This window comes from Alternaria alternata, assembly GCF_001642055.1.
Source record: "Alternaria alternata strain SRC1lrK2f unplaced genomic scaffold CC77scaffold_26, whole genome shotgun sequence".
Classification (NCBI taxonomy): Eukaryota; Fungi; Ascomycota; class Dothideomycetes; order Pleosporales; family Pleosporaceae; genus Alternaria; species Alternaria alternata.
In genome coordinates this window covers 287,258-312,719 of record NW_017306215.1, presented here as the reverse complement: position 1 = coordinate 312,719, position 25,462 = coordinate 287,258, and the positions used below count along the sequence as shown (strand labels likewise).

General features: G+C 50.9%; 9 protein-coding genes across 9 annotated transcripts; 4 read left to right on the top strand and 5 right to left on the bottom strand.

Moving 5' to 3' along the window:
• The first annotated feature begins 385 nt into the window (after positions 1–385).
• Positions 386–2,184, top strand: CC77DRAFT_463938 (hypothetical protein). Its single transcript, XM_018531791.1, has 3 exons — positions 386–917; positions 966–1,360; positions 1,415–2,184. The coding sequence occupies exons 1-3, from the start codon at positions 868–870 to the stop codon at positions 1,954–1,956; spliced, it is 987 nt and encodes a 328-aa protein (XP_018380764.1). The 5' UTR covers positions 386–867; the 3' UTR covers positions 1,957–2,184.
• On the bottom strand, positions 2,185–3,048 carry CC77DRAFT_463939 (hypothetical protein). Its single transcript, XM_018531792.1, has one exon. The coding sequence runs from the start codon at positions 2,935–2,937 to the stop codon at positions 2,413–2,415; it is 525 nt and encodes a 174-aa protein (XP_018380763.1). The 5' UTR covers positions 2,938–3,048; the 3' UTR covers positions 2,185–2,412.
• Positions 3,049–3,893: 845 nt separating this feature from the next.
• CC77DRAFT_1099281 (hypothetical protein) lies at positions 3,894–5,651 on the top strand (the record flags this gene model as incomplete). The annotated part of the gene is made up of 6 exons (XM_018529993.1): positions 3,894–4,022; positions 4,075–4,210; positions 4,259–4,440; positions 4,490–4,598; positions 4,648–5,023; positions 5,075–5,651. The coding sequence occupies 6 exons, from the start codon at positions 3,894–3,896 to the stop codon at positions 5,649–5,651; spliced, it is 1,509 nt and encodes a 502-aa protein (XP_018380762.1).
• Positions 5,652–6,991: 1,340 nt separating this feature from the next.
• On the top strand, positions 6,992–10,320 carry CC77DRAFT_1025086 (hypothetical protein). Its single transcript, XM_018525999.1, has 7 exons — positions 6,992–7,106; positions 7,163–7,887; positions 7,938–7,952; positions 8,001–8,141; positions 8,205–8,258; positions 8,306–9,395; positions 9,493–10,320. The coding sequence occupies exons 1-7, from the start codon at positions 7,043–7,045 to the stop codon at positions 10,107–10,109; spliced, it is 2,706 nt and encodes a 901-aa protein (XP_018380761.1). The 5' UTR covers positions 6,992–7,042; the 3' UTR covers positions 10,110–10,320.
• Positions 10,321–10,719: 399 nt separating this feature from the next.
• CC77DRAFT_999645 (hypothetical protein) lies at positions 10,720–12,990 on the bottom strand (the record flags this gene model as incomplete). Its single annotated transcript, XM_018536569.1, has 3 exons — positions 10,720–11,399; positions 11,462–11,901; positions 11,966–12,990. 3 exons carry the CDS (start codon positions 12,988–12,990, stop codon positions 10,720–10,722), a joined length of 2,145 nt encoding a protein of 714 aa, XP_018380760.1.
• A 1,157-nt stretch (positions 12,991–14,147) lies between these two features.
• Positions 14,148–15,536, top strand: CC77DRAFT_1066229 (hypothetical protein; the record flags this gene model as incomplete). Its single annotated transcript, XM_018528885.1, has 3 exons — positions 14,148–14,668; positions 14,727–15,334; positions 15,388–15,536. The coding sequence occupies 3 exons, from the start codon at positions 14,148–14,150 to the stop codon at positions 15,534–15,536; spliced, it is 1,278 nt and encodes a 425-aa protein (XP_018380759.1).
• A 784-nt stretch (positions 15,537–16,320) lies between these two features.
• CC77DRAFT_946775 (MFS general substrate transporter) lies at positions 16,321–18,028 on the bottom strand (the record flags this gene model as incomplete). Its single annotated transcript, XM_018535105.1, has 5 exons — positions 16,321–16,508; positions 16,575–16,915; positions 16,974–17,562; positions 17,612–17,774; positions 17,843–18,028. The coding sequence occupies 5 exons, from the start codon at positions 18,026–18,028 to the stop codon at positions 16,321–16,323; spliced, it is 1,467 nt and encodes a 488-aa protein (XP_018380758.1).
• An 809-nt stretch (positions 18,029–18,837) lies between these two features.
• CC77DRAFT_947017 (glycoside hydrolase) lies at positions 18,838–20,444 on the bottom strand (the record flags this gene model as incomplete). Its single annotated transcript, XM_018535117.1, has 6 exons — positions 18,838–19,150; positions 19,205–19,229; positions 19,288–20,007; positions 20,058–20,119; positions 20,178–20,258; positions 20,383–20,444. The coding sequence occupies 6 exons, from the start codon at positions 20,442–20,444 to the stop codon at positions 18,838–18,840; spliced, it is 1,263 nt and encodes a 420-aa protein (XP_018380757.1).
• Positions 20,445–22,007: 1,563 nt separating this feature from the next.
• On the bottom strand, positions 22,008–23,559 carry CC77DRAFT_1066226 (MFS general substrate transporter; the record flags this gene model as incomplete). The annotated part of the gene is made up of 2 exons (XM_018528884.1): positions 22,008–23,375; positions 23,425–23,559. The coding sequence occupies 2 exons, from the start codon at positions 23,557–23,559 to the stop codon at positions 22,008–22,010; spliced, it is 1,503 nt and encodes a 500-aa protein (XP_018380756.1).
• Between the last annotated feature and the right edge of the window lie 1,903 nt (positions 23,560–25,462).

Sequence of the window (25,462 nt, the reverse complement as noted above, 5' to 3'; positions counted from 1 at the left end):
ATTATCTGACTTTGTGACAATCATTAAGCCCACCACCGTACAAGTCAAATAAGAGACGTGGAAAAGGACCGTGGTAGCAGTCAGAACCCCAGGCATTTACCCATCTATGTTGCCGCGCGCGCCGACTTAGACGCAGCTTTTCCGCCGGCCTTGAACGTCGGCGGCCAATCCTTGTCATTCGCGCCTCCCGTGCATTATTTTCCGATCCAGCGCCATCGCATCGAGCTCATCAACTAGCACGAGATCCTTCGGTATATATTTGGTGTACGGGAAGCCAAGATAATCCTATAGAGGGAACGACAGGCGGGGCTGGGTTGATGAGTAACCACCGCCGAAGCATGTCAGCAGCCCCACTTTCGTAAACCTTCCACTTTACCCTCCGTTGAGCTTAGGCGTGTTCGCATTAAAGAGCAGATACAATCCCTTGAGCCAATGGAGGTGATCTTTCCTTTGCGCAATATTCACGCTTACTGCTATTGGTATGCCGCTTCGGTGGATGTGTATCACGCTTCACCGAGAGAGATGGCTATTTTTAGACCTTTCCACGAACATATCCAGATATGGCAGCCTCTACTCCGCAGGAACACCCAACTTCCAATGACAATGGAGTTTTTTCTACAATACCGAGCTGACCTTCCAAATGCGACAGCAGGCGACCGGAATAGTAGCAATACTCGCAGCTTGGATGCTAGAGGAAAAGCAAGGCAATTGTTCTGCGGCAGAATGTCGACGAGCTTCTATATGTTCTGCGTAGGCCACAACCAACAATTGGTACAACCACGAAAATATCTACGTCGCATTCTCTGAGACCCAGACATTATAGGCTAAAAGACACCCTGGATAACTCAAAGTACTGCCATCTCCAGTATGAGTGCACCGACCTCTTTCTTCCGGGTTAATGGCGTGGACATTACACAGTACGTTTCCACTTGCATGACACTGTCAATATGCTCACAACTTCGTAGCCTCTTCATCGCGTTCGGTGCCGTGGCGATCTGGTCTACTTTGACTCTTACCATTCGTCTTCTCACCACCATGAAGAAGCGTTCTGGAATCTACTTTTATTCTATCTTGATCGCTACTTGGGGTCTGACCATACGTCAAGTCGGCAACTACATCCAATTCTATGCACCGAGGTGTCCGTGGCAGGTCGGCTTCACGATGCAACAGCTTGGATGGGTTGGTATGATTAGTGGGTTTTCGATGGTACTCTACAGTCGACTCACCATAATCTTGGAAAGCCATAGAGCACGACGAGTTGTGCTTGGTATGATCATCTTCAATGGTTGTGTGTGGCACACAGTCATGATCACAGTGCTATCAGGCATGAGGACGACGCAATATGCGGGACGTCCAGCTGGCAAGTGATCCCTCCGAAACGAAGATGGCAAGCCATGCTGATTGTATACTTTAGACACACGCGCATGGAAGCATGTTCACGACCGCGTCGAGAAGGTCCAAGTCGTGACCTTTGCTGTCCAGGACATCATTCTTTCCTGTCTCTACCTACGCGCAGCATACCAATACCTCCAGGGCCGGTTCACACAGTCAAGCAAGACACGGAGCGTTATGTGTCTTCTTTTACTCGTTCAGTTCGTCGCCATCGCCTTCGATGTCGCCATCGTCTTCATGGACTTTGCAGGTTATCTGCAGCTCAAATTTATCGTCTTCAGCTTTGCTTATGCTGTAAAATTAGAGCTGGAGTTTGTGGCACTCAACCAACTGGTGGAGCTAAGTAAGATGGGGCTGCCAGGAATAGCTTCCATGAGTTTGAGGGCTTTCAAGACGGACGAGAACGAGGTCATGGTGAACAAGATGCCGAGCACCGCGATTCGTACATTTTCAGTGGCGAAGATGGGACCAGGCGAAACTTCGTCGGATACGCCACCTTGCGCGCCGCAAAGCTCGAGCGATACCTTGGATTTCATAACGACACCAGGGCAACTGGATGCATGAAAATTGCAAATAAACGTGCATAGACGTTAACACTCGAAACAAACCGCATTGTTCTAGCGGTTTTCTCGGTCGACCTAGTCCTGGCTTCGCCAATCGGATGTAACCTTGCTGTCGAGACGCTATCTAGTGGCGCAGTTACGGGTATAATCAGGGTGCGGTAGCTGCCCTGGTGATCTTTGTCAGTGCTGTGTCCGGGTGTGGCGTTGCGAACAAGCGTCAGGCATACAAGCATCAAGTGACGCGGGGCTGTCGGGAGTCGATACTACCTGAGTAATTCACTTGCAAGTGAGGATCATAGACTTGGTCTTCTAGAAACACATAGAGGAGATGGCGTAAGTGAGTGGAGTCGGTCCACTACAGGCCCTGCTGTGGATCTAGGCAATCTGACTAGATCTTGGAAGAGTGGAACGGGTCGCCTGAAAGACAGATATGGGTGGTTCACGACGAATACCCATCTCAAAAGATGGTGTGGTGGTCTCGTCTTGAATCGTTACTGTGTTTGGGTTGACTTTCGCTCCGCCTTCCACAGATAGCAAAGTGGTCTTCCGAGTGCATGAGCAAGTCTATTCTCTGAAACCAGTCACTTTCACTTTCACTTTGACATGTGAAGGTAAAACAGGTCGCGTGCTTGGTTCGGCGCATGTGCGGCTTCATTCTGCAAAGGCCATGGACGGCCGTCTGCCGCTTTAGATGCACCTTCGTGAAGATAGTCTCTGCAGTGCTAGGTATGTGTTGTGCTACGCCTGCTTTGGGTTGGTTGCGATAGGCTGTAAACTCCTGGCCCAAGTTGTCGATCCCAGGCACAATGTCGGTGCCTCCGTTACGAGACGTTGTTCGTGGTGCGTTCCGCAAGTTTACGTTCAGACTACCTAGGTAGCTTCCGGATTGTGTATTCTCCGCAATGCAGGGTCGAAAGCCACCAAAACATAAACCAATGACCGTTGCGAACAAATCAGGCCTCCAGATCAAAATGCACCTCATCCATCCGTAGGGTCGTGGGCAAAGTTATAGCAGGGTGAAGCACTGCGCACGAGCACATCGGAGAAAGTGTGGCGAGCCGCCAAGCAGACCTTTGGCGGACTTCCGATGACACGGAGATTTCCATTTTACCGTAGCCAGCCAATGAAGATGTTAGCGTACCGACTACCAGCTCACGGATGCTTGCAACAGAAGATCCTGCCGACATGACCGATGGCTCGGCGAGCACATGATCGTCACCAGAATAATCGATTGCCGACAATCCGATCGGCGTTGTGGAGGTGGAGCAATGATCGCTCCAGGGGGTTGAATCCTGCCATCCAATGTACTGGTAGATGCATCGCTCTTTGGAGTTGACTGTCCCTGGGTATCCACAAAATGGTAATCTACGCGATACCCACCACGGGTGGCTTGATCTATTGCGCCATGGCGTCGCAGGGCGGCTCGATTGTTCCTATCGCTTATCACAAAGCTATCGTTCTGCCAGAGCAGTTGAAAATAGACATTGGGAGACTGCTCAGTACCACTTCGACAGTGGCCAAATTCGGCGCCGTTACAAAGTATAAAATGGCAGCTTTCATGACAGGTCTATCCCTTCCGTGGTCGTGAATACAGCTCCACTAACTGCGTCGAAAAGGTTTCGTGATTATGCCCTAATTCACCTACCACCGGCAAAATGTAGAAGTCGACACCAACGGCACATATCATAGGACAACTGAGTAAGTTTCATGACATGAGTAGGTTCGGCGAGCTAGTATGGCCTTGCCCGTGCGCTTATCCACTACGGTTTCCAGAGTGAACCCTGCACTCTAAGTCTCTATACCAACATGTCTGCCCATGATCGTCGCAATTAGCTTTTGGGTAGAACTCCTGTGTTCCTCGGAATATAATAACAGCTTCTCGATCATGAAAAGCAATCATCGTTGTCCGTGCACATCGTTGTAAACCACCTTGTCAAAATGCTCCTTCTATCCCTTCGCCGAGTGTATGCTTTTGTACTGCTGGTCAGTGTCCTCTGCTTCACGACGAGCGCTGCCTCCTCGGACGCTGGGGCACTGGATGGATTGAGCCAGATTCCGCTATGCGCCGTAAGATATACACCGCACAAGAGCAAATTTCTTGTAACTGACCATCGCACAGCTGCAATGTATCACGGAAAACGTGCCTGTCATTGGCTGTGGGCTTGTTGACTTGGAGTGCCAATGCAATTCTAAGAACTCGACCAAGATCCTGCAACCGTGTTTGGAAAGGGAATGCACTTACGATGAGACTTTCGGTATGTTTATCGCAGTGATCGGAGGTAACAACACTAATGTCTTTGCAGCTACGCTCCGCGCCCAAGCCTCTATTTGCAATAGGCCGCACAACAACCTGGCGACCCCCATTCGAATCGTGGCATACGTGAGTGGCATCATACCAATCATCGTGATTGTAATGCGCTTTGGTTCCCGATATGTTGGCGGTAACAAGCTTTGGTGGGACGATTGGCTCCATCTCATAGCAGTCGTAAGTGTTCGATAGAGAGGCTAGTTTTGTCTTACTTACAGTCTCGCAGATTCTGGTCATCCCTATGACTGTTGCCCTCTTATTGAACCTCAAAGCAGGACTCGGCTATCACATATGGGATCTGACGTATCAACGCGTCGTGTCAATTGGAAGATGGAGTATGTATTCATCTACCAACTCTGATGACAGCGTACTGACTATAGACAGCCTATATTGCCACCATGTTCTGGGGTGTCGAATTGCTCCTTATAAAGTACAGCATTCTCTGTCTATATATCCGCATCTTTCCGAACCTCTGGCTAAAGCGGGCTGTCTACGCCTTCATGGTCTTCACGGCTCTATTCACCGTTCCCCTAATCTTTCTGGCTGCCTTCCAATGCATCCCAGTCCACGCTATATGGGACCTCCAAGAGCAGGGAACTGCGAAATGCATTGACTATATCGCCGTCTTGAGACTGACGGTTGTATACGAAATCATCGCCGAGACTATTCTCTTCAGTCTTCCTATTCCGATCGTGTGGAAGCTGCAGATGCAGACTACAAAGAAGATTCAGCTACTCGTCTTCTTTAGCCTTGGTATCTGGTAAGTCTTGTCTTTAACACGTTCGATTCGTGTAATCTAACTCTTCCAAAGTGTTATTGTCATGTCCATCATACGCCTACCGTTCCTGCCAGGTGTTGTCGACACTACCGATCCAACCTACACAGTGGCAGGCACATCCATCACCGGATTCATATCCAGCGGAGTCGCACATATATGCGCTGCCGTTCCCACCATCAGGAACTTGATACGCTTCGTCCAGAACGGGTTCAAGATGCCCACGAAGGATTCTTCAAGCTACGCTCCAAACCCCAGCACTTACAACTCCACGAGCAAACGAAGCTATAAGTCATTGGAGGACAAGAAAAATGGCTTCATCACAGCACAACAGCGAAGCAAAGCCTCATCCCGCGAGACAAAGGACCCATATCGCCTGTCTGCAATTATGGATGTCGAAGAAGATGGTAGAGTCGTGGAGCTACGTGCGATGGACTCCCCAACTCATGGCGATGCATTGGATGACGAGGAACGGGGTGAACAGCAAGGGAAGGGTGGGTTGGCTTTGCGCGTGGAGGAACAACTTCCTACTATCGTTCGCGAATCTCCGTCGCCAGGGTTGGAAGACTCGGCGTCTCAGAGATCTATACTTCACCAACATTCTTATGCATAAAATTAGAAGGGAAACGTTTAATGATATTCATGCCATTCAAGAAGACTGTTTTACCACTCAACGTGCCGTCTTGAGAGCTGCAACAGCAGGTGCAGCTTTAGTGGTGCACGCGGTATGCTTGGAGATGTTCGCGCTGCTGCTCGTCACTTTTCGTAGCGTACAACGACGAATCTGAAGGCATCATAGCGCCTTGACACCTAGTTGGTGAATGCGAGGAGTAGCTGATGAGTCGGAGCTTCTCGCGGAGGATGTCTCTTGATCCGCAGGCTTCTGGGAACGGTGCACAAACGTCATTTTTGCCGGAATTCAGGGTTGTTCTTCCCTCCATGCTCTGATCTTAGGGCGGTTTTCGACTGCTGTAATTTCTACAAGGACGAGGAACGTTACATTTGAGCATCGAGTCGTCTGAGGCACTACCTAGGTATCAATGCAATCTCAACACTGTTCGTCTATGGCTCGAGCGATATCATGGAAACCGGTGAGAACAACCCGGTTTTTGAACAAGCCATAATCTGCCGCGAACGAGACAAGAAAACGAGCTGTTGGTTGTGATTCGTCAACCCTCAGATTGTGGATGGTTAGGCTGAAAGCTGAAGAGCGGGGTCCCGGAACGCCTGTTGAGCCAGAAACGCTCATACACACGCATTCAACAAGCACCCGCGCCGAATTCGCTGGTATCATACATTCTACGACTCAGGCTCGCATGCGCCTTCCCAGTCGAAGCCGGCACATATACATACCATATTGCTCTTAATGATAGTGAAGGCTGTCTATGTATGATCGGGCAAACGGACCCCGAGATGCCCCAAAGGTCCTGCGACTTCGTTCAGATTACAGGGAGAAGTGACTCATCGGCCTTACAGCGCGGCCCATGGGCTTACTTTGCCACCACCTGGATTGCATCGACGATGATCAGCATGCTCCCCAAATTACGGTTCATTGTATCAACATTGAGGCAGCTTAGCAAACTGTTGAGATGTCCCCCTTCGAGGCCGTACCGTACCACAGCTGGGTGATGGCCTTGGGTATCTATCCGCCGCGGTCCACCCATTATAAAACAGCTGAACTGAAAGAACCATCTCACTCCATGTTCACGAGCAGGCTTCCGGAGTAGCTGAAACGCTACGTACTGGCAGCGTTCCGACTGGGACGTACCCCTCTATCGCGCGAGGCTGAGAAACACTTTCGAACGAAAACGCATGGTGGCGCGTGGTGCCCGATGATGACACGTCTATCTTACATGAAGCTAGCCGAATCGCACGCCAGTGATATGCACTGACGAAGGGGGTATTGGCCGAAGGAATAAATACCTAGGTAGAGTGCCTGCCGCCGCAGTGAAAGCTTTCGTCCAAATTCTCGCAAACAGCTGGCTCTCCTACACTAAATCGACGATGTCAGGTGACGGTGACAGCCTTATAACCCTTGATGATCCCAAGTGTCCCGAATTTGAACCAGGTGCGACCGCCGCCTATCTCGTTGTGTGCTGAACTGTGTACTGAAATGGCTCTTAGAGATTGTGAAAGGGTTTGAGAGAGCTGTTCTCGGCTTTACAATTTTTACAAGATACAGCTTAAAGAGAGTAATAGTACTTAATCAATTGCTCAAGAACATCAAGCAATGCTCTGTGGAGCTCTTGATGAAGGAGATCGACGATGCTGAGGAACTCACGACATTCTGGGATCGATTAGAATCTGAGCAGCGATGGCCACTGTCCGGTTCGGATATACATGAGACTGTCTCACTGACGCAATCTGAAATCCGTGCGCACAGCGATCTATACGACGATGCCATCGACGTTGCAAAATCAGCGATACTTGCGACTATTCTTCACACCCTTTTGGGTACACGACATGTCACTGTCTGGTTAAAAGCCAAGATAAACATCGCAAAGCGAAGCGAAAATGGATATCTGCTCTCGAGAGCTGTTAAGTGGAGGCTGGCGGACACTATAGAGCTATTGTTGGTTTCCGGAGCAGATCCCCAGAATCATGGTATTGACGTCCTGAATCCCATTAATGGGTACGGCTTGCTTAACAGGGATGAAATTCATTTCTCCATTGCAGCTCATCTGTTCCTGAAGCTGATTCCCATGAACTACTACGAGTCATTCAGAGAAGACAAGCCCCGGGCAAAACCAATTGTGCGCGCTCGTCGTCTACGAAAAGATGTAGGCCCGTTTAGTCCCGACGATATCCAGAAACCAAGCTTGACCTGGATCCATGTTCGGAGAAATAACGTGAGTTAGCAAAATCTGTGTTTGAGAAGCAACCAAGCTAATCTTGACAGCTTCTGTTGATGATGGTATGAAAGCTCTTCTTTTATATTGATCAAGTAACGAATGTCACAAAGGCCCCTGTACGAAGTTATACTTGGAAAGCTGCTCAAACGTTAGGCGAAATCTTCGGAGCCCTGAGACGTGGCTCTGATGATTCTCATCTGGCTTATTTGGAGCCGACATATCAATCAAGAAGCTTGCAGATGTCTGAGGAGGTATGACAAAGGCAGCCATCTCCGCAACGTCTATAGGATTATCGCAACTTACCATTCATCCAGAAAAACCTATTTAGTCGCCGCGAACCATGTGAGGCGAAGTGTTCAGCGATTGTAGTTAGTAGACCACGCTATCCTTCCTGGCTTGAAGCTTACACTCAAAGTTTCCATATCTAGTGCTTACGACAATCGGGCAACAAAAGGCTAAAAGACGGAGGCACGAGAAGCTCAAGAGAGATCTAAAGCTCAATGAACATATTCTCTCTTTCGACCACTTGGAACGCACCTTGGACGAGGCGTACTATCCGGGCCTCTCTCGTGAAGCCCTGGAAGTACGCAATCATGATCAAGTGGTCTCACACAGTAAAGACGACTTTACCTCCTTTGATAAGCGAGACAGTGGCTCGAAAAGAACCAGTGGAGAAGCATTCATCCTCATGGTGCCGCAGCTCTGGCTTTACAAGTTGGGTAATGTCGTCATATCTGCTTACAGTATGGATCAGGGAACTCAATACGCGTCCAATAGAAAGCGGCGAGGACTTCGTTACTATGACAGAATCCGATACGGTGACGGGAGAGAACAAGCGACACCTGCGGATATCCACCTCGGCTTGATCATCACTAGCTTCATAGATAGGTTTGGTAAGACCTACTGGGATGACGATGACCTCATCCATCCGCCTCCACTGGATCTTTTTGAGACAAGAGTGGTTCAGCTTCTGTCGGAAGTGAGGAAGTACATCGAACAGCCTTCTGGAGGAAAATCGAGTTCCAGTGGACTTGAATACCGCCGGGAGCGATACTTCATACACGTCATATCCGATGTGCGCAGCGAGCTTGCTATGATACAGCATGTTCTCGACCAACAGGAGCGTATCTTAAAACAGTTTCTCAAAGATTGCCTACCTGCAAGCGAAAAACAGCATTTACCAGATTGGGCACCAATCGAAGCTTCTCAAGAGACCATCCAACAGTACATGAGAAGAGTAAAGAAGATCGACGGCGATGCGGACAGAATCGAGAAGAGCATACAGGACATGCTCAACCTGAAGCGCACGCACGCTAGTATCAGGGAGGCACACAGCAGCCTCATTGTGAGCACCGCTGTTATCGGATTTACCGTCATTACGATCGTCTTCACACCACTCGCATTTCTCACGGCACTTTTCGCCCTCAAGATTGACGGATTCGAGAACCTCCAAATCTCCGGTAGTGATGGCGTTTTCCATAGCGGCAAGATTGGTGGCATATTTGGTAAGTAGACCTTGATCGCTGCATGAATATTGCGGACAAGAATGCCTGATCGAAACCTGTGTGAATATTGGAATGCATACTTGCTAACTCTATATAGCGAGTACTGAGATCTTGACACTAGTATTGACAGGTATCGCAGTATGGCTAGCATTCAAGTACATAAATCGCGACCAAGAACGTTCCTCGAAAGAAAAGACAGTTGCTTGGCTGGAGGGCTTCACATCCCGGTCCAAAGGACAAATCAGAAAGAAGCGTGCGAAAGTCGCGGATATAGAATCATCAGGGCTGGACGAGCTCCAGGGATCAATTACACGTTCCTCAGAAAGTTCCGATTCGCGAGCTTCACTACATACATCGCAGGTACAAGATGAAACTGAAGATGAAGACGGAGATGAAGATGAAGACGAAGATGAAGACGAAGACGAAGACGAAGACGAAGACGAAGACGAAGACGAAGACGAAGACGGAGACGGAGATGAAGATGGATATAAAACTATGTTGACTCGCAGTGCGAGTGCTGCGACCTGGCCTATGGATCGGAAAGCCCAGCTGAAACATCCTCACAACAGAGGACGTGGAAGAGTCGTGGATCCGGAATTATTAAGACAGGGCGAGCCCCAAGAACCAACAAGTTCCTCGGAGAATCCTAACCCTACAACTGCACCACACACACCGCAGCCACAAGATGAAGTCACATCGATTCGCAGCATATGAGAGTACTACCGAAGGCTAGGAGGTGCGACAAGGTGATAGTACGTCGCGTGAATTCGAAATAAGATCTTCAGGTGTAGACAAGGCTGTGTAAATCAGCGAGACCACATGGTGCAACCAATCGTACCCGAGAATGCACATATGAAAGACTGCCGCACGCCATTGATCGGGTGCTCATCCGATCACACGCACACCTTCAAACCCATTGACTCACGGCATGCCCGCTGTTGTTGTGTTAATACGCGAGTCTGTGAAAGTATACGTGCGAATTGCGTTCTCTTAGCGGCTAGACGGGTCACTGCAAAGGACTAATTCACCATAACGCAACGTCAAGCAAGTGAACACATGCACCATAGCATTGATATTTTGGCAGCTATCATGCATCAGCATTCATAACTATAATAAACGAATTCATGCCGTCATACAGTCATATCGCAGTAATGGGGGTATATCAACAATAATCCACCCTCCTACAGCCATTCTGTCAGCCATTCCCATTACTCATATCCTCAGCCCCATTATATCACGTCACTTCTCCCATAAAACCATATCTCTCTCTAAGCCCTATCAACGTATCATAACCGACAGGGTCAGATACACATGCGTCCGACTCCTAGCCGACCACCACCATAACCTTAGGCTTCTTACCAGGCCGCTCGCGATCTTCGTTGACGACCCTAGTGTGTTCCCGGATCTCGTTGTCAATGTCGTCTTCGTCTTCGTCTTCGTCTTCGTCTTCTTGATCGTCCTCCAAATCGATAACGTGCGTACGTTTCCGGGAGGGACCACTGTCGCTAACTGTAGAAGGGCTGCTCCCACAATCGTCTAGTACTTCAGGTGCGCTAGATCTCAAAGGCAACGTTGGTGCCATGAATCTACGGAGTCCTTTCTCGTTGATCAGTGCAGGCTTTGCTTCACCATTCGCCACGCCATCAAGAACCCGCAGCTGCCTACGGAGGTCTTTGACGTCGCGGTCTGGGTCGAATCTTGAGACCTCGCGGCCGTTGACAAACTTCAGGTTCAGCGCGTCAGCGCGGTTGTCGCCCCAGTACCATGTAGCACCAGGCTCTTTCGCTATGCGGTGGTCATGCTTTCGTGAAAAAGCCCGGGCTTCTACTACAGCTTGTCGGCCAACATCGAGCGTTGGAAAATCGCCATAATCGGACTTGAGAAAGTATGCCATGGGATCCCGCTCGTACAGGCGGCCGAGGACGCGGGAGTAAGGGATCGCGAGTTCCTTGTCTGCTGGGTGTAGTGGAAACCATTCCGCATAATCAAGTGCTACACGCGGAGCTGCGAAAGCGAAGATACGAAGTTAGCGCATAGCTCGTGCATTTCGTATAGTCAGAACTTACCTTCAACGTTTTGCTCGGTGACCCAAAGCTTGTTGCCGCGTGAGCTGTCGCTCGTATAGGCAGATCCATATATCCAGACTTCTGAGTTGTATGGTCTTCCTTCATCGTAGTCGTTGGTGGACGCTTTTTCGAGATTGGTCCATTTCAGTCGGATAGACTTGATGCTCAAGACATCGGTGCACTTAGACTGGCGCTTGTTGGGTAACAGGCGGACGGTGTCACCAACACCAAGCATTTCAGCGCCGATGTAGATGCCATGGCAATAGATGCTTGTGTTTGGCCAAGTCCCACGGAAGCGGTGCTTACCCACAAGAGAGAGCGTTGATGACAGAGCTAAGGCATTCTTAATGCTAACGTGCCAATTCTCTTGAGGGATGCGGCGCAACAGATCACCCCAAAGGACGAACGGGCGTATTTGTCGTAGCGGTACATACTTGTGCCTGAAGTTGAGTTTACGAAGTCAGTGTTTGTCTCACATACATTTTGTACAGGGACACTGCTTACTGTTTAGAAAGAGATTTGTTCACGTTGTTTGGGTCTGGAATTGGCTCAACCCGCACGCCTGTGTTCGACACATTCTGTTGCTGATCAGAATCGACAAGGTCGGTAATCGTAGTACCAGTGGCGGCCTCAGTGACAAGACCGGCCACCCACTGCGGAGCACCCAGGTTGTTCTCACGACGCTCATCGTACAGTCGGAATTCTTTCGTGTCGGTTTCGTCTCGAACTAGATCAACACCGTCGGGTATGTAGCGAATATACAAGACAATGTCACCGGTGCGTGGTACCCATTGCTCGTTCGTCTTGATATCATCAAGTAATCTAGGGAGCAATTCTTGCTCTGCTCTCCAGTCTGGACTTAACGGTTCTTCAATAGACTCATCCACGTGCTGGTCTCGGCGGAGCTTGTCAATGAGATTCCGATAGACGTCCGGAGTTCCCTCACCATCGACGTTGCTCTTATCTAGGCCTGGCGTAATCTTCTTCAGGCGCCTTTTGTGCTGTGCTGCTAGGCTAGGAAGCGCGCTAGGTTGAACACTGCGAGAGCTGGAAGGGCGACTCGAAATCGGTGCGGACGAATTAGACTTCTGCAAGGTCACACTCGGTGTTCGTGTCCGCGAGCTATTTGGTGTAGCTCCGGGAAGGACGCCTACGCTGCCGCTGCAAACCTTGCACGGACAACCCATGCCGATCCCGTCGTTCTCCATCATATACTCAAAATGTGGGAAGAAGCGATTTGGAGAGTCAAAAGGCTTCTTTCCAGGATGTCCATATAGATAGCGATCGACATGAGCTGGGTTGGAGGGTCGCGGACGCTGCCATAGCGAGTATCCAAATGGCAGAGCTTCAAGGATGTACTGGACCCCTGGCCGAGCCTCTTTGCGAGCTTCCATCCATTGTCGGCCGATTTTTTCTAGATATAGAGTTGGAGGATCGACGCGAGTGTACATCCCCGGCGCGGGGACGTGAAGGGGATCGCCATCAGAGCAGCCAGGGACGAGTCGGACTACAACCCGATTGGACGGCATGTTGGGTTTCTGGTGTAGGGAGATTGTCCGCAATGAACTGCGTACATGTGGCGGCTTAGATACTTACGTAGGCTCTGGGAGAGTTCTTAATTAAAGCGTGTTTGCAGACGTCATGAGAAGACGGTAGGCGAGAGCATGTTTGCAGGCAGTCGCGTTTGCGGCTTCAGACGCGTGAGGAAAGTACGCAGTGAGAGCGAGGACGCGTGAAGAAGGCGTGCTCGGCAGCTAGCGTGACTCATCAATCATCAAACATCAAAGACAGCGAACACTCCAGCTGTCTCTCTCACACGGTGAGTATATCATCCAAATTCACCTTTACAGGCCGGCACGTGAAAGACCCTGGAGTTGAGGTCCAGTCGGTTTGCCATCCAGATCCCTCGGCGCGGATCCCTGCTGCCGAATGCAGGCACAGGCACCAGGAACACGGAACTTAGCGGACAGCCCCTAATAAATCCTCCAAAACAAAAAACACCTCAGGACGCGAAACGACGCCACAAACAGAGTTCGCTCGTGCGACACAACGTCTAGAAGACGGCACAGCGATGATGTCTCCATCTGACCCAGGAAATGAATGTGTCCCACTGAACCCCAGGCCGTGAAGCACGCCACCATCCTGTCCCTTTTCACAAAAGCTCCCGACGAGCTTCCATGATCACCAGCTACTGTATCCATGGCGCACCCGTTCCCGACGCAGCACCGTGCAGCTCCAGCGCGCTCCACCGATGACCAGCGACATGAGTGATGGTCAGGAGAATGGGATGATTTTCTAGCCATGTTCGGTTTAATTCGATACTATAACGGTCATTAGCGCGTGATAGAGCGCAGACGCCAGGTGCTCGAGGCCTTAGTAGGAACATGTCAACAAGATTCGCCCCGTACAAGCTTTCGCTTGCCATCATGGTGCAAGCGGATGTGTCGTACCTCACGGCTGGAGACAGGATAGCTCCTGATATCTTCCTCTGACTCTCAACTCACTTCAACCGTCGTTCGTTATCTTCACCCGTCCGCTCCCAAGCTATAGTGCGCGATATAGCGGCAAGCCACCCGCACGAGCGATCATAGCTGCGAGAACGTCGACTGTTTCTTCTGCCGGACGGAACAGCATTACACCTTTCGATTCACAAGCAATATAGCTCACCAGTGCCATCACCGACCTAATGAACTTCATTCGCTCCAAGCGCGCCAAATCATACTATCCTACCGAGGATGACCGGCCGGCAAAGCGCATCTCGACACCGGCTGGCCAGCGTCTCTCCGTGATCCTCGAAGCCAAACGCGGCAAATCACCTGCGGCCACACCGTCCAAGACGGCCAAGATTGAGGTCACCACCGAAAGTACATTCTGCAACGACCCATCGCATCAACATGTCGGACCGGTACAGCATGGACATGTGCACAGGAACGAGAAGAAGGGTGGCTTTATGTCGGTGTTGACGGGCGGCAGACTGACCACGCCGAGGGAGAGCAGCGAGGACCGACCACACAATGGGAGCAATCTTAGTGTCAGCGTATGGAGTGATAGAGATGAAGAGAAGTTTGGACACGTCCGGCAACGAAGACGACGGGGGCTCAGTGCCTGGGGATGGAAGAAGATTGCTGTAGTTGCCGCTATCATCATTGCGCTGATTGTGGCTTTGGGCGTTGGGCTGGCCATGGGACTGAAGAAGGATCACAAGAGGTATGTTGATATTCCAGTTGGCGTCCACAAAGACGTCTGAGGCTAACGACGTTTGTAGCAGTTCATCTGAAGCTTCCACATCTACAGGCGGCTCAACATCGGCTGGTAGCGACAGCAAACCTGCATCAGACAGCAACTCCGACTCAAACTCACCCACCGCCACCGACTCTCCCTCATCCGTATCCTCATCTTCTTCCTCACCCGCTGTCCCCTCGAACTTCCCAGTCGGTAGCTGGTCGCTTGTACTGTTCCTCGACACCGTCAACACCGGATGTACCGCGGATCCCGATACCTGGACCTGCCCGCCAAACACAAATTACTACGACGATCCACAAAAAGCTCTCACGATCCTCAACTGGGACATCAGCGGCTCATCAGGCTCGTATAAGATATCGTCCGGCGCACAAGACGACACGTTCGATACTACATTCCAAAATGAAGATCTCGAATTGTTAGACTCAGGGAAGGACACGGAGCGATACAGGTTCCAGATCTCGCGGTCAAAGACTGTCAACGTGACTGGTAGTCTTGGAAACAAGAGGGGCGACTTTGAGTGCGACTACGGTGCGACGAACGTGAACGGGTATCTGTACACGAAGATGCAGCAGACGTATCCAGACGACACCATCGCTGTGGGAAAGGTCGCGAACAAAGCATGGCCATACGGTAAGCATCAACTTCCTCTGCGCATAGCACGAGCATCAACTAACTCAACGTAGCCGCACGTATCGAACAAAGTGTAGCAGGTGGACAAGGGATACCAGCTTGCACGAGCTCATCCGGCGATGACGCCAAGCTCAAGGCTCAGGATGCCAGCACATTGTGCTCCTGTCTCTACAAGAACTGGACACCCCAGTCTTCATTATAGAACCAATTGGAAGTTTCTTTGTTAATATTGTCGTTGTTGTTCTTGTTCTTGTCATCTAGCGTTTCCTTGCATCAAGCTCTATAGGTATTTGGTGAGCCAGGCGTAATATTGATATTTGCATAGCGGGGTTTCAATCTCTAGGAAGAGGTAATGATAGTGGTTTCTCCTCGAATGAGGTCTGGGAAGTATTGTGTATCTGGGTGTATTGACTTTTGCCAGCTGCAGTGACTGACGGGATGTAACCGACGAGTTCGCCCATTCTTACTGACTAGCAGGTATCAAGATTTGCAAGAGTATAGGTCAGAGGACGCAAACGGCTGGCGCGTGATCTGATGTAGTCCTAGGCTAATCGTTGTTTTGTTTTAAGCTGATTTTGACGACTATTGATTCTGGCCTGCTGTTCTAATCTACGATTATAGCGTCTACTTCCAAGTCTCGCCGCGTAGACTAATCACACATGGCATGCATCATCGCCAACTCTCGAGATGAAGACTCAAACCCCCACAATAAAATCATCACATCCCCAATATCAACCGAATGTGGTAGGAAGCCTCGTAAGTTCAGGTTGTTTTACTAACAGGTTCAGATACCACTGATGGGTACGATGCACATTGTCAAAGAATGTATGTAGACAGATGGGGCTATGTTTCGATTGGGGTAGGCATCCTACTCGTACCACACGTACATTGGCTTTTGATCCATCACGAACCCCGACAGCCCATCTCTATGACAGCAACGAAGCCATCTCCAATGTGTAGGAACAGCTCATGGGCCAGCCACCTCATCAGTATCCGTACAAGTTGACGCGCTCATTCGTCGACGCCTTGAGCCTCTGGTTCTCCTTGATGAGCATTATGCGAATCGCCCACGCACAAGCAATCGAGCACAGCGCAAACGCAGCGGACGCGCCAAATCCAATGCCGTACCTTGGTTTATCCGTGTCGGGCCAGAGGTACGCACCGTAGATGTAACCTGCAGATGTGAAGATGCAAAGTCAGTGTATGTCTCGCATTGCATTTGGTACAAGCCATAACTTACCAATCTGGCCACCGACATTTGTCATGGCAAGGACGACGGCTTTCTTCTCCTTCGTCTGGCTGAGCGTCGAAGATGCCCAGCCGATAATGACGGAGTTGACAGAGTAGGCGCCAATGGGAAAGATGAAGCACGCGACGTATCGGCCGGCAGTGTTCAAGGTACTGGCAGCGATGACGAATCCAACAATGGCGACCAGCAGTCCGCCGGTGATGTGCCAGGTACGTTCATGCATGCGTCCTGAACTCCAGCCTGTAGCGATACCTGCCGCGCCGGCAAGCAGGAAGGGAGGACACGTCAGCACCAGAGTGATTGTGGTGCTGAAGCCGAGAGTCTTGACCACGCTATCATCGCCATCAGTAAGCTTTCTCCTAGAACAGGTGTGAATTCAAGTCCACTTACGTCGGGAAAAAGGAGTTGAACGAGCAAGCACTGAGATGGAAGTTCTGCATGAGACAGAATAACCAAGTCCTCTTGTCGCGGCACGCCTGTCTCAGTCCCTCCATCATACTGACGGGTTCTGTGGAGTCGCCAACGCGGTCGCGCTCCATGCGCGCATGGGCGAGGTCCCGTTCTCTAGGGTTCAACCAACTGGTAGTCAATGGAGTGTTGGGTAGCATGAAGAAGCCCCAGATGGCCACCAATGCCGTCACCGCCCCTTCAATTATGAACAGCCAACGCCATCCTGCAATGCCCCTTGCGCCATCTAGCTGGAACACGCCAGCAGCAATCAAGCCACTAAACCCAGTAGCCAGGATTTGCGCGCAGTAAAGCAGCGCAATACGTGTTGCGACTTCCTTCCGCGTGTAGAAGATGGAGAGCATGTACGTAGCTCCAGGATAGAAGGGCGCCTCAGTGATACCCAGGAAGAACCGGCATGCGACCAGTCCACCAAAGTTCTGCACCAGCGCTGTGCAAGCTGATACAATTGCCCAGACAAACATCCACGTACTCATGTAGATACCAGGTCTTATCCTTGTGATGAGCATATCTGTACACATCAGTTTCCTATCAATCGCGGACAGGGTAAAGATACTCACTCGACGGGATCTGCATCAAGACGTAGCCCACGAAGAGAATGCTAACGCAAGTGTTGAACTCAACTCCAGACATTCCCAAGTCCTCCTCTAGATTGTTCAGACGTGCTTGCGCAATAGCATTGCGGTCAACGTAGTTCAAAAAGTACATGACGCATAACGTCGGCTACACCCCATGCACGTTAGCCAACCACATCTTCTCGCTCCGATTCAATGTTTCCCACTATAACTTACCATCAGTCTCCAGTCGATCTTCCGTACAAGTGCAATCTCTTCCGGATCTGTCTTCGCCTCCGCGCCGGTATAGTCCACCGCGCCAGCATGCTTATCGGGACCAAGCTCACTCTTGTCTTCCAAGTGCGCCACAGCCACGGGTTTCTCGTCCGTCGGCTCAACGGTAGGTTGGTGTTTTGTATCCATCTTGGCGAGGTTCTTTCAAGCCGACTTCTTCACAGGAGAAGTTTTTGAACTGGACCGACTGGAAAAGGTAGCCAGCAAGCAAAATAGGATGCGCGCTTCCTTTTGTAATGCATAATGGCGGCATGGTGTGTTAACACACATGTTCTAATCACCCGCTTGGCGTGGTATTGGCATAGGACGCATCCAAGACTTTTCCCCGCACTGTACTGCAATATAGCTTCCTCGCGCACTCCAATCTATTCAGCCACTAAGCTTGGCCTGCAGATCTTATCGTAACAAACAGTCCATATGCACACTATCCAAGACTTTTCGGTAGTAGTTTTGACGCCGGTAGGGAGAATATGTGTGGTTTCCTGGTTGTGGGTTCGCACGGGGTGCCTTTTGGCTGGGAATCTGGGGAACAACTGGGGCCGACAACGTTGTTTTTCTGTGGAGAAGCTGAATCCATTGGCGCGGTTCCATTGTGCGCATTTCGCATAAGGTGATCCGTTGGCGGTAAGTCTTTCAGCTGGAACGTCGTACTGTTCGGAAGCGGTGCGACCGTTGGCTCACATCGTGCGATGGCATGTTTTCCGGTGGTTCGCCCTACTTGCTTTTGCCCACGTTACTCACATGATGCAGAATACTTCAGCTCTGGAAGCTAGCGCTATGTATGTGCAGATGTAGTATTTATCATATATCTCATCAATCAGCTGAACAATGTGCATAGTCGTTACTCATAAATGTGCCCCTCGCCTATCCAGGATTGTACCCATGCATGGTTTTGTCCAATTACCTGGAGGCTGATAAGTCACCGTCCCAGTTTGCTCCTAACAAATAGTGCCGAACTTGTATTCCACCTGCCCGTTTCTGATCGGCGGAAAGACACCAGCGTCGATGAGTCGAAAAGCGTCCCACTCAGCCGCACCCTCTGTCTTAAAGTTCCACCAGAACCAGCCCTGAGTTTTGGACTCAAAGGCTTGGATTTGGGCCTCAATGTAACGTCGAGAGTCGTCCTTGTAGGAAGCTGGCCAGGTTGAGAGGTTGTTTTGCCAGGCGCAAGATCCAATGTAGGAGCTGCCGGCGAGAGTGCCGTCGTAACGGGCGCCACGGCCGTAGCCGTTGAGATACTTTGCACAATCTCTGGTACGGTGTCAGTAGGGGTCTCACGTGTCACAAAGGTGAGGGCTGTCTTACGTCATGGCTCCTGTCCACTCTCCAACTAAAAGCAATGCAAGTCAGCAAGTTTTAAGAAACAGTTCGGTCATCTGATCACATACCAAAAGTCCATTTGTCCGCGCCATTGTACGTGTCAGAGTTACTGCAGGCGTATGATGCGTGGCCGGAAGGTGACATTTGAAGGAGGGTGGGGTCAAAAACTTGATATTCGTGGTGATCCATAGCAACGTTCACCGCGTTTGCATCCCCGGGGGTGAGGAAACCATTCCAAGTGTTTGGTGGCGTGAAACCATCGGAAAGGATCACTGGGGTATCTGAAACCTCTCTGATCTGGCCATAGCCATCGCGGTAAAATTGTGCAAGCACGTCCCGGTTAAGACCGTTGTACAATGCAGGCTCGTTGACTAGCTCAATGCCAACGACGACATCCTGATACTGTGCTTGCGCATACTTTTGCGCGATGGTCCGATGAACCTGCAGAGTCTGCGCGACTGTGTCGCCTTCTTGCCAGCGGGGCTTGTCCATCCGTTGGCCGGAGTTGTCGAATCCGTTCTGCGAGCCTGGTAGGCCATGGAGGTCAATGATGATCTTGAGCCCTAGGCTTCGCGACCAATCAATAGCGGCGTCGATGTAGACGGCTGCACCGCTGACATAAGCCGAACCGAACGTGTCGTATGCCCAGAAGCCGACAGGAATACGAACAATGTTGAAGCCGGACTGTTTGATCTTGTTGAAGTCTTCCCATCTAACCCACGTATCCCAGTGGTTGCGGAGGATACTAAGTGCTGCGTCATGCCCAAGCTTCTCGCACAAGGTGAACTCTGTGAAGCATTAGCTTCTAACCCTGTCGCATCTTGCGGGAAACCCTTACCGTCAACTATATCCCCCGGACGACCCTGGTTTGCTGCGTCAAAGATCGAGGGCGTGATCCAACTGTGTGGAGATACTTAGTAACACATCCTCAAGTTATCGGAAGTCAAAGGTAGCTTACGGTTCCAGGACCAACCATCCTCCAATGTTGACACCACGAATCTTTTCCGACCCCCAAGCGAAGTCGACTCCACGTTTCTCACTGGAAATATATCAGCAGCTGCTTGAAGCAAACTTTGCTAGGGAAAGAGTAGTGAGTGCGGGAGTTGCCACGCCTCAGCCGGAAGTGGAAAGACGTATTCCGCCGCATCGTAGACAACACTTACGTGGGAGCTGCAATCGCGCTGGCGCATAGCGATAAAGCCACAAGTGCGCGGCTGAAAATCATGATGTCGAGTAGTATACGAAGCTAAGAGTAAGAGCGAAGGCCCTGAAAATGTGGCGGTCGTGAACCAAGGTAAAGGTTAAGGGGTGCGCGTAAATGAGCAGTACGTTTACGCTTGAGATGGGCTGTCACTGGAATAGGAACCACAGTTGGTAAGGGTGGTGTTCGCGTGCGCCCCTTGCAAGTGCTAACCTGGTGAGTTGCAACTGCTATAGCAAGGGATGACTGGCAAATATACCTTGTCAGATCTGAGCGGTATACGTATAGTGAAATTAGCAAGTTTTCTTGGTATACTCATAGTCAGCTTAGCAAGTTCTCTTGGAGGTAAACTGGCGTGTGACCTATGACCTAACAAGGAAGGCAAATTGGACGCCGTTGAAGCGAACCTTACCCCGGAAGTACGGATAGAAGGCTACGTAGATGTCGATCCGGTCAGGAGGTCGTTTGCTAAGCACACCGTATGTAGATGTGGCGCATGTGACGCGTTCACGCGAACGTATTTCGCGCGTAGACCTGATGTAACACCCCGCACAGATTCCGGCGAAAACGGGCATCGTGGACCCAAGACTCTAGGCGTGAGTGTTTTCTCCTGATGCGTGACCTTCTACATTTTCGCAGAAGTCTTGAGAAGAAGACGGACTTGCTGCAGAGTAATCATACTTGCGTAGTCGCCTAGAGCCTGAAACACGTTATAGGATTAGGCCATTCCAACCGCGCAACGTGATTGATCGGGCATAAGCTTAGAGTGACAGTCGCAGATTTAGGTACCAGAAAACCCCAGACGGAGTATGACGACCCCAGAAGCTAGAGTGCGTAGTATAGGCCAGGTGATCTAGGATTTACAAGCTAATTTAGCGGGAACCTGTAGTATGGTCAAGGACATGGCAATGCAGTTGCAGTTTTCCATGCATCATTCTAGGCCATCGGAGGAAAGCTGTCACGAGCGATGTCGGCAGTTCGCTCTGCGCGTTTCTCCTACTTTTTTCTCTGGTTGCATGACGTAGTGCAGCTCGGAGACATAACACCCTGAAAATCCTCAAAAGATTGGTTTTGCCGATGCGCAGCGAAGGCGCCAAGGCAGATTCCATTGTCACTTCTTTCGGGAAAGACTCGCACCGAAGCTCTGCCGCGAATAGGGTCCTTTCGTGCAACCACACGGCTGGCGCAGCATCTGAGAATAGAGTAGAGTAGCGAGGGTTGTATTTGGTTGGGTGGCGGGTCGATTGGATTGAACGCATGGGGCGAGGAACGACGGGGATAAGCAAGACGCTGCTTCCGGGAATGCCAACGGCAGCTGACATAACAATCTACCTAGATGAACTTGTGCAGTATCGCAGGCGTGGTGGCGAACTAGGATGGAGGTATGATGGAGTGATGAGATGCGATGTCGAGACGTGAAGGTGCGATCAAGGTGTGGCGTGGCGGCTTACGGGCCACAAGAGTAACGCCGGCAGGTTGGGACGAATCAGAGGCAGTTGGTACCATGTCGCACCATACGCAGAGTGCAACCAACGGACGTCAATATATCCAGTCAAATAATCCGACAGGCTCTTCTAACGACTGCAATCACTTGTTTCTTAGCACCCATCCGCCCAGCCATAGAAAGCCTGGTACAGCGGTGACAGCAGACAGCGCTCCCAGCACCGCTGCCATCGTGCCCCATCCACTGTCCTCCACGAGAAATCCAGCCAGCAAGGGTCCCACCATGCAGCCTCCAGCGAATGCGCAGTTGTATAGTGCATAAGCCTGCGCGAACGCACCACCTTTGCCAAATCCTGGGCGTCCATTTGCAATCATCTTCTTTTCTTTTGCTTCAGCAACAGCGGATATCTCTGCCATGACTGGTGCAAAGGTCATGCCTACGAACAATCCAGTGACAGCCAACAACGCGCATATCAACACCTTGTCCTTCATTGTGTTCTCGTCTATGAAGCGGAGGCAGACGAGGGGAGGACAGCCACACAGGAAGCCTACGACAACCACATAGCGTCCGCCGTATTTATCGCTCAGCCAACCCCACAACGGCGAGAGGAGGCTTGGAATGATGATCGGAAGGAACAAGAGTGCGGCGCCTGTTGAATTCCAGTTGAATGTGTTTGCGGCATGGATAGTAAGAACAGAGTCGAAGGCTGTCAACAACATGGCCTGAATAAGAGCGCAGAACAGTGAGGCGAGTAGGCGTCGGGAGTACAAGAGCGACAGGACTGGTGGTAGACGGTCGCGTAGACGTCGACGAGGCGGACTGTTCTGCTGCGTTTCGACGAACGACGCTTCTTGCTGCAATACGGTCTTGCTAGCATCTTGGTCAAGGTCCTGACCTGCCGGAGCGATGACCAGCGTTATGGTCTTGTCTAAGTATGCGTTTTCGTCGACGGATGGGCGGCCCGTAGCGTTTGTATCCCATCTCGCGGCAACCTTCTTCTCCACGAGCAGCAACCGGAGAACCACGTCCAAACCAACCAGTGCATAGCACATGCCAAAGACAGCATTGTAGCCAGCCTTGTCGTAGACTACGCCACCCAAAATAGGGGATATGAGCATGCCAAGAGAAACGCCTATAGTCAGCCACCCAGTAGCTGTTGCGAGTCGCTCTTGAGGCACTGTGTCAGCCAGCAAGGCGAGGCCGACGACCCATACCACAGCCGCTGATGCTCCCTGCAGTATTCTTCCAACGATGAGACCGCCAATCGAGTTGCCAAAGTTTAGCAGGATGGTAGCTCCCAAGAGGACTAGCAAGCCCAGAAGAAGCGGAGTTCGGCGTGACGAGCCGCGGTCTGCAAGCCACCCGCAAATGGGCGAGAATGCAAGAAGCGCAGCGCCATGTACGGCGACGAGTACCGAGACCCAGTACTGGACTTGGGCGTCTTCAACATGGCTAAGCGAACCTATTGCGAAGGGTATGACAGGCACAATGACACCATACAGAAACATGTCCTTCTTTTGTCAGCTCCAAGCGATAGCTATATTAGGAATGACTACTTACAGTAAAAACAGCCAAGGAAATAGTCCCGACGATGAATGCATCCGAGCTTCTGACCTTGAGCATGAACGGCGGCTTGGATCCATGATTCGTCAATGACGACAGCCACGAAGATTTCTCCATGTCTGGGGTTGCCATTGTTGGAGGCCGCGGAACATCCTTATGTATGCAATTCGTCCTGGCATCATAATGAAGACTTGGAGCAGTACCATGGTCTTCATGTGGCTCTTCGATAGCATGGTCTGCCATTATTGCCCTAAGAAGGCGCTACGATAGTCGCACCGGCTCCAAAGCACGATTTGGTCTTCTCTTTCGGTCCTATTACCAACACATCTCTCCAAGCAGAAAAAAGAAGGAACGAAAGTGACGGAAAACACGATGCAATGTGTTTGGCGTCGATGTTGGTGTCACACTTTAGATGATGCTCTCGTTCGTGGTGGCGCGATCGCAGCTTCCTTCCAGCCTCGCGTCCACGGACTCCCGGGGCCGCGGCCTTGGCTAATGTCATAACATATCCTTCACGAGAACCGTTTTCTGAGTTTTCGGAGACTCCTTTCTTACGTACAGGACTCTCAAACATGCCATCTCCCGCTTGATGTCGTTCGAATTATGCATTACAAGTTGACTTTTGTTTTTCCGCAAGGAAGCAATTACCGACTATTTGTAGTATATGTTCACACGGTCCACGTCGCCTCGCCGATCAAGCCGACAGATTTCGGTAATTGACTATGTTGTTTACACGACGGTTCGGCACTTGGCTTATTTGCCGATAGCTGAGGATGCAAGAGAAGACACAGACATGTGCAGCCATGCGATTTGTTGAGAGAAGTGAGAGAAGTGCTTGATAGGTGTGCCTGGAGATGGCCATGTGAGTAGGCGGTGATGAGCGAAACTTAGCAAGGTTCTGTAGTATCACGGGCCTAGCTGTGCATCATACTATCGTGTTCGGCGAACACATAACTCGGGATTGCGCGTTGTGGTTCGAAGCGCAGTGACAGCACTCTCTGTTGCTACCAACGCTCAGCAGTGCAGTACTATGATAGCGACAATCGCCTGCAGCATACCGAAGCCGTGTGGGAAAGTCGAACAAGGTCTTGATCCGGTCAGAACGTTGTGAGTTAACTTCTTGATCCTTTCGGCGCATGGTGGTCGTCGCGGGTACCTCTGGTGTGAACTGAAGAAAGCTTAGCTATGCATAAAACCCGCGTGGACTTCCTGCATCCCGGTACCTCAACTTCATCAAAGGCCACGCACTTCTACTCACTATCAATCATTCGACTCACTCGATGGACCTTTCCCTCTACTAATACCCGGGTACTGCAGAACGCTTTTCTAGGTATCGATGACATCACTCTCAGATAGCTCTTTGCTTCTTTCTCATCTCGCCACTGATTGTCGCCCTTCCGCCACATGTGACCTTTTTCCTGGCTGTTTCATGAAGTTTGAGGTGTGTATATAGAACGATGTTCAAGGTGGGGCTGTCTCATCTGGTACCTCCTTATTCTGCTTCCAAAAGTTCTAGAGATATTGTCTGAGATATGCTGGAGCGTGGACATGTCTACGTCCGAGCCATGAAGACTGCGACAGCTTCCCCAATTTTCTCCTTTACTTCACCTGTTATTGCGACGTCACGAGGCGGCAGCATGCGCTCTTTCACTTTGCTGCCTTCAGTCCAAGATAGAACCGCAGGTCAGTCACGCACGGTCCCAGGTGTCCTGCACAGTATCGCAACAATCTCTCGCCACAGCCATACTTACGCTTAACGCTTCCACTCAACCCTCACGCCGCGCAAAATGGTACGAGTTGAGGGCGCCGCGCCCGTCTGCGTCGCGAGCATCTGCACCCACGCTAAAGCTGCTGCTCTTGCACCGAAGCCAGCCTCTCCATTGCTGTGCCCGACGTGCACAATAACTTCACAAATCGCCGCTATTCAATCTGTACAAGGACAGTTCGATGCGCGCGGCGGAGTGCTCAAGTCCCAGAAAAGGGGAGAAGATCGCCACACGGCAGACGCCCACAAGGTCCTTCGAAAGGCCTGGCG

Bases quoted from the DNA above. Each gene is read 5' to 3' on its own strand.
- CC77DRAFT_463938 (XM_018531791.1), top strand. From the start codon at position 868: ATGAGTGCACCGACCTCTTTCTTCCGGGTTAATGGCGTGGACATTACA. The intron at 918-965 runs GTACGTTTCCAC...ACAACTTCGTAG, and splicing joins AATGGCGTGGACATTACACA to CCTCTTCATCGCGTTCGGTG. The intron at 1,361-1,414 runs GCAAGTGATCCC...TGTATACTTTAG, and splicing joins ATATGCGGGACGTCCAGCTG to ACACACGCGCATGGAAGCAT.
- CC77DRAFT_463939 (XM_018531792.1), bottom strand. From the start codon at position 2,937: ATGAGGTGCATTTTGATCTGGAGGCCTGATTTGTTCGCAACGGTCATT.
- CC77DRAFT_1025086 (XM_018525999.1), top strand. From the start codon at position 7,043: ATGTCAGGTGACGGTGACAGCCTTATAACCCTTGATGATCCCAAGTGT. The intron at 8,142-8,204 runs GTATGACAAAGG...CCATTCATCCAG, and splicing joins GCTTGCAGATGTCTGAGGAG to AAAAACCTATTTAGTCGCCG. The intron at 9,396-9,492 runs GTAAGTAGACCT...AACTCTATATAG, and splicing joins CAAGATTGGTGGCATATTTG to CGAGTACTGAGATCTTGACA.